Genomic DNA, 4,073 nt, shown 5'->3' on the forward strand with positions numbered 1-4,073 from the left:
TGGAGGCCATCGTCCTACCAATGACTCACGCAAACCTCTTTGAGAAGCTTGGAGTGAAGCCGCCCAAGGGCGTATTACTCCACGGTCCTCCCGGAACAGGAAAGACTCTGCTGGCTAGAGCCTGCGCGGCCCAAACGAAAGCCACCTTTTTAAAGCTGGCCGGGCCGCAGCTTGTGCAAATGTTCATTGGAGACGGAGCCAAAATCGTACGGGACGCTTTCGAGCTGGCGAAGGAAAAGGCACCGGCAATCATTTTCATTGACGAGTTGGATGCTGTAGGTACAAAGAGACAGGACTCCGAGCTGAGTGGGGACCGCGAGGTGCAGAGGACAATGTTGGAGCTGCTGAATCAGCTGGACGGGTTCTGCTCAGATGACCGGGTGAAGGTTATCGCAGCAACCAACCGACCGGACACCCTGGATCCCGCTCTACTCCGATCTGGGCGGCTTGACCGCAAGATAGAGCTGCCGCATCCGGACGAAGAGGCTCGTGTGCGCATTATGGAGATTCACTCGCGCAAGATGACTGTGGACAAGGATGACGTGAACTTCGTTGAGCTGGCTCGTTCGACCGACGGCTTCAACGGTGCCCAGCTGAAGGCCGTGTGCGTTGAGGCCGGCATGGTTGCACTTCGTCGTGGGGGTGACTGTCTGACCCACGAAGACTTCGTTGAGGGCATCGCTCAAGTGCAGGCTAAGAAGAAGAGTGCTTTGAATTACTTCTCCTGACCCTGTGAATTCTTGTAGCCCTTTCCCGTGTCTAAAGAATAATGCCAGCATTCACAACCAACTCCAATGTCCTCTGCAAAGTACGACCGGCAGCTGAGACTGTGGGGAGACGAAGCACAGGAGCGCCTGGCAAAGACGACAGTGCTTTGCGTCGGCGCCAATGGTTTGGCAATGGAGACGCTGAAGAACCTGCTGCTACCAGGGGTGGGTCGAACGCTTATAGTGGACGACTCCATTGTGTCCGAGGGAGACCTCCACTCGAACTTCGCATTCACTGAGGAGGATTTGGGCTGCAAGCGTTCCCAGGCGCTTGCCAACTACCTTCGCACGCTGAACGAAGAGGTAGAGGTATCCACAGATGTGGGCGACAACCACGTGGACGTGGTGATCATCACTCTGCCCGACACTTCCCTGGTGAAGGTGTACTCCGAGAGGTATCCCAACTGCCCTTTGGTGTGGACAGTCAGCATGGGGTTCTTGGGGTTTGCGTGGATCACAGCCAAACAACTACTGATCCGCGATGCGAAGAGCACGGAGCCCGTGAACCTGTGTTTGACCCGCCCTCACCTGCGCCTTGCACAACTGGCGAGAGATGCTCCTTGGCCACGGGAGGCTGAGGATGACAAACTAAATTGGCCTATCCTTCTACTCAAGGCCAAGACTGAGCTCGTCGGAGACGCGCCACTGCAGGCCTCAGATCGTGCCGCTCTGATGCAAATTCTTGACGAGCGGCGAACAGACGCGACACGGCTTCAGTTCGACGAAGCAGCTACATTCGCCTACTCCATGCTCACCCCCCCTGAGATTCCCATACGGTTCCAGCAGTTGGCGCGCTTCGTCAAAGGTGCGGATGCCTTGGATGGTGTTGAGTGGGAAGCAGTACGCCTGCTCGTGGACTTTGTGGAGTCCCATGGGTACCTGCCCTGCAGCGGCAAGCTCCCCGACATGGCGTCCAGCACGGATACCTACGGAGCGATGAGGACGCTGTACTCTGACTGGGCCGATGAGGAGATCGCAGGATACTCCTTCGACCACCCTGCTCTGCTGAAAAGATTCTTTGGCAAAGCTAGCCAGATGGGAGTTCTGAACACTGACAGCATACCCACACAGCTGAAGAGTATTCAGGTAGGCGAAGACGAGGGGAGAGCAGTCCTCTTGGCAGTGTTGGCGCATCTGGGATGCTCATACGAAGCACCCAAATCGGCTGACGTATTTTCAAGGTGTCTTCGCATTCCTGGAGGCAGTGAGGAAATACACGCCACGAGCGCCATGCTTGGTGGTGTAGCCAGCCAAGAAGTGGTGAAACTGGCCACAGGGACCTTTATGCCGCTAGAGGGCGCCTTTCTGTGGAAGTGGGTTGCAGACTGGGCCTCAACGCAGCGGCTGGCATTCCCGAGGCTATTCATTCAAGCCTGCGTAAATAGCTTAGATGCCACCAAAACAGACACTGTGAGCACTAGGGCGGCGGCTGCGCCACCCACGCCAAGGCGCTTGCCGGCGGCGCACGCGGCTTTCGGAAGGGTTCGCGACAGCCGAATGGCTACCGCCAGGGTGGCTCCCAACTGGCCGAACTTCCAAGATAGCATCAGTAACCCAATGGCCAACCCCCCGAGCCATACGAAATAATACAGCCCCTTTGGAAACAGGAGGGTTACGAAGAGGTAAGAGGCGACGATTAATTTGGCCGTCTCCCCCACCACACCGAGGGACGTGTTCAGCACTGCGTAGGCAGCCGACAGCAGCGAGCCACCCGGAAGGCCTAACAGCTGGCTGGCCTGCTTGTTGGCCTGGCCTGTGTGGTCTAGGTTAGCAGTCTGACTGTCGAGAATGTGGTCCATGAGCTCCTTATCAATCGATAAGTGCTGAGACTGTTCAGCAGCCTTCTTCTTCATTTCGAGAGCCAGTTCAATGAGCTCTGATGTTACTTCTTCTTCATCCGGTTTCCTCTCGACTTCGGCAAAGAAGTTCATTCTTTTGGATTCAGCGGCAGATCGCCTGCAGGTATCTAAGGTCACCCGCGTCCCAAAGACCCTGCGCTCCAGCTCCAGCCCCAAATCTCTTTCGTGGAGCTTCTCGGCTGGCATGGCCATGAGAACACGCGGGTGAGATCCTCGTTGGCTGTAGAGCCGCTGAGCCTCCAATGATGAGGCCGTCGCGTCACTGAGGGACCCTCCTAGAGCTTCGAGCCGCTTCTTGCAAGGGGCCAACCGTTTTTGCGTGGCGTCGGGGAGTCTTTCCAACGCCTCAAGGCACGATCTCACGTCCTAAGTCACACCCACAATGAGACCTCACATCATCCTGCCTTCTGCATACCCAGGCATTCCAGGCAGCGGCTGGGACCTGTGCGACGTCGAAGGCAAAGGGCACATCTGGACGCCCTGAGTTGTTGGCCACATGTCTGATCGCAGCCTCTGTCTCCTGTGTTTCGACGTCGGCTAGCGACCGCATGTGGATTTAGGAGGTTTTAAGACAAAAAGACGATCAAACGTTTCAACCTATAAAGACGTTCAGGGTCCCACAGCCTTGACGAACTGAGCGTAGGCACCGTCCTTGGCTACCAACTCGGCGTGGTTTCCGACCTCCGCAACGAACGACCCGTCTCCGTCATTCTGAAGAACGACGATCTTGTCGGCATTTTTGATGGTGGAAAGCCTATGGGCCACAACAATGGTTGTGCGTTCAGAGGACGCCAGCACCGCGTCCAGCGCCTGTTGAACGATCTGCTCGCTTTCAGCATCCAACGCACTCGTGGCCTCGTCCAGAAGTAGCACCTTTGGATTTCGGATAAGCGCTCTGGCTATCGCAATCCTCTGCTTCTGTCCTCCAGACAGCTGACATCCACCCTTGCCAACATCTGTGTCATATCCATCTGGCTGTTCCTCAATGAAAGTGTGTGCGTTGGCCATTCGAGCCGCCTCGTAGATCTGACTCAAGTCCGCGTCAAGCTTCCCATTCTGAATGTTCTCGCTGATTGAACCATCAAACAGCACAGGCTCCTGTGAGACCAGACCCAGGTTCCCTCTCAATGAAACCACATTGATGTCACGGATATCCAAATCGCCTACCTTGATGGACCCTGCACTGCGCCCTTCTTGCACATTGTAAGCCGCCAACAGGTCGTAGAACCGCAGAAGTAGCTGAATCGCTGTACTCTTGCCACAGCCAGATGCGCCAACAAGCGCCACAGTCTGTCCTGGATGGATAGAGAAGTTGATGTCCTTGTAGATGGGCACATCAGTCCGTGTCGGATAACGGAAGTTGACTGATTCGAATCTTATCGGAGAGCTGAAGTCGGGGTTTTCTTCACCATGGGCATCGCGAACGTCAACGTCAGGCTTTCGATCG

General features: G+C 55.9%; 4 protein-coding genes across 8 annotated transcripts; 2 read left to right on the forward strand and 2 right to left on the reverse strand.

Moving 5' to 3' along the window:
* Nucleotides 1-728, forward strand: KVP17_001323 (uncharacterized protein; the record flags this gene model as incomplete). Of its 2 annotated transcripts, none has more annotated exons than XM_068516637.1 (1): nt 1-728. In XM_068516637.1, a coding segment is annotated over one exon (728 nt), but the record flags the coding sequence as incomplete, so codon positions are not given. The 2 variants fall into 2 exon arrangements, with proteins under 2 accessions (XP_068376994.1, XP_068376993.1); XM_068516636.1 differs by having other exon boundaries at nt 21-728.
* A 66-nt stretch (nt 729-794) lies between these two features.
* KVP17_001321 (uncharacterized protein) lies at nt 795-2,354 on the forward strand (the record flags this gene model as incomplete). Of its 2 annotated transcripts, XM_068516632.1 has the most annotated exons (2): nt 795-1,853; nt 1,891-2,013. In XM_068516632.1, the coding sequence occupies 2 exons, from the start codon at nt 795-797 to the stop codon at nt 2,011-2,013; spliced, it is 1,182 nt and encodes a 393-aa protein (XP_068376990.1). The 2 variants fall into 2 exon arrangements, with proteins under 2 accessions (XP_068376990.1, XP_068376989.1); XM_068516631.1 differs by having other exon boundaries at nt 795-2,354.
* On the reverse strand, nt 2,135-3,176 carry KVP17_001324 (uncharacterized protein; the record flags this gene model as incomplete). 2 transcript variants are annotated; one of them, XM_068516638.1, is made up of 2 exons in its annotated part: nt 2,135-2,992; nt 3,021-3,176. In XM_068516638.1, 2 exons carry the CDS (start codon nt 3,174-3,176, stop codon nt 2,135-2,137), a joined length of 1,014 nt encoding a protein of 337 aa, XP_068376995.1. The 2 variants fall into 2 exon arrangements, with proteins under 2 accessions (XP_068376995.1, XP_068376996.1); XM_068516639.1 differs by having other exon boundaries at nt 2,973-3,176.
* A 59-nt stretch (nt 3,177-3,235) lies between these two features.
* On the reverse strand, nt 3,236-4,073 carry KVP17_001322 (uncharacterized protein; the record flags this gene model as incomplete). Of its 2 annotated transcripts, none has more annotated exons than XM_068516634.1 (1): nt 3,236-4,073. In XM_068516634.1, a coding segment is annotated over one exon (838 nt), but the record flags the coding sequence as incomplete, so codon positions are not given. The 2 variants fall into 2 exon arrangements, with proteins under 2 accessions (XP_068376991.1, XP_068376992.1); XM_068516635.1 differs by having other exon boundaries at nt 3,236-4,029.

The sequence above is a fragment of a genome (genome assembly GCF_019968985.1).
Source record: "MAG: Porospora cf. gigantea B chromosome Unknown PgB_NODE_2120_length_4073_cov_169.033, whole genome shotgun sequence".
In the NCBI taxonomy this organism is placed as follows: domain Eukaryota; phylum Apicomplexa; class Conoidasida; order Eugregarinorida; family Porosporidae; genus Porospora; species Porospora cf. gigantea B.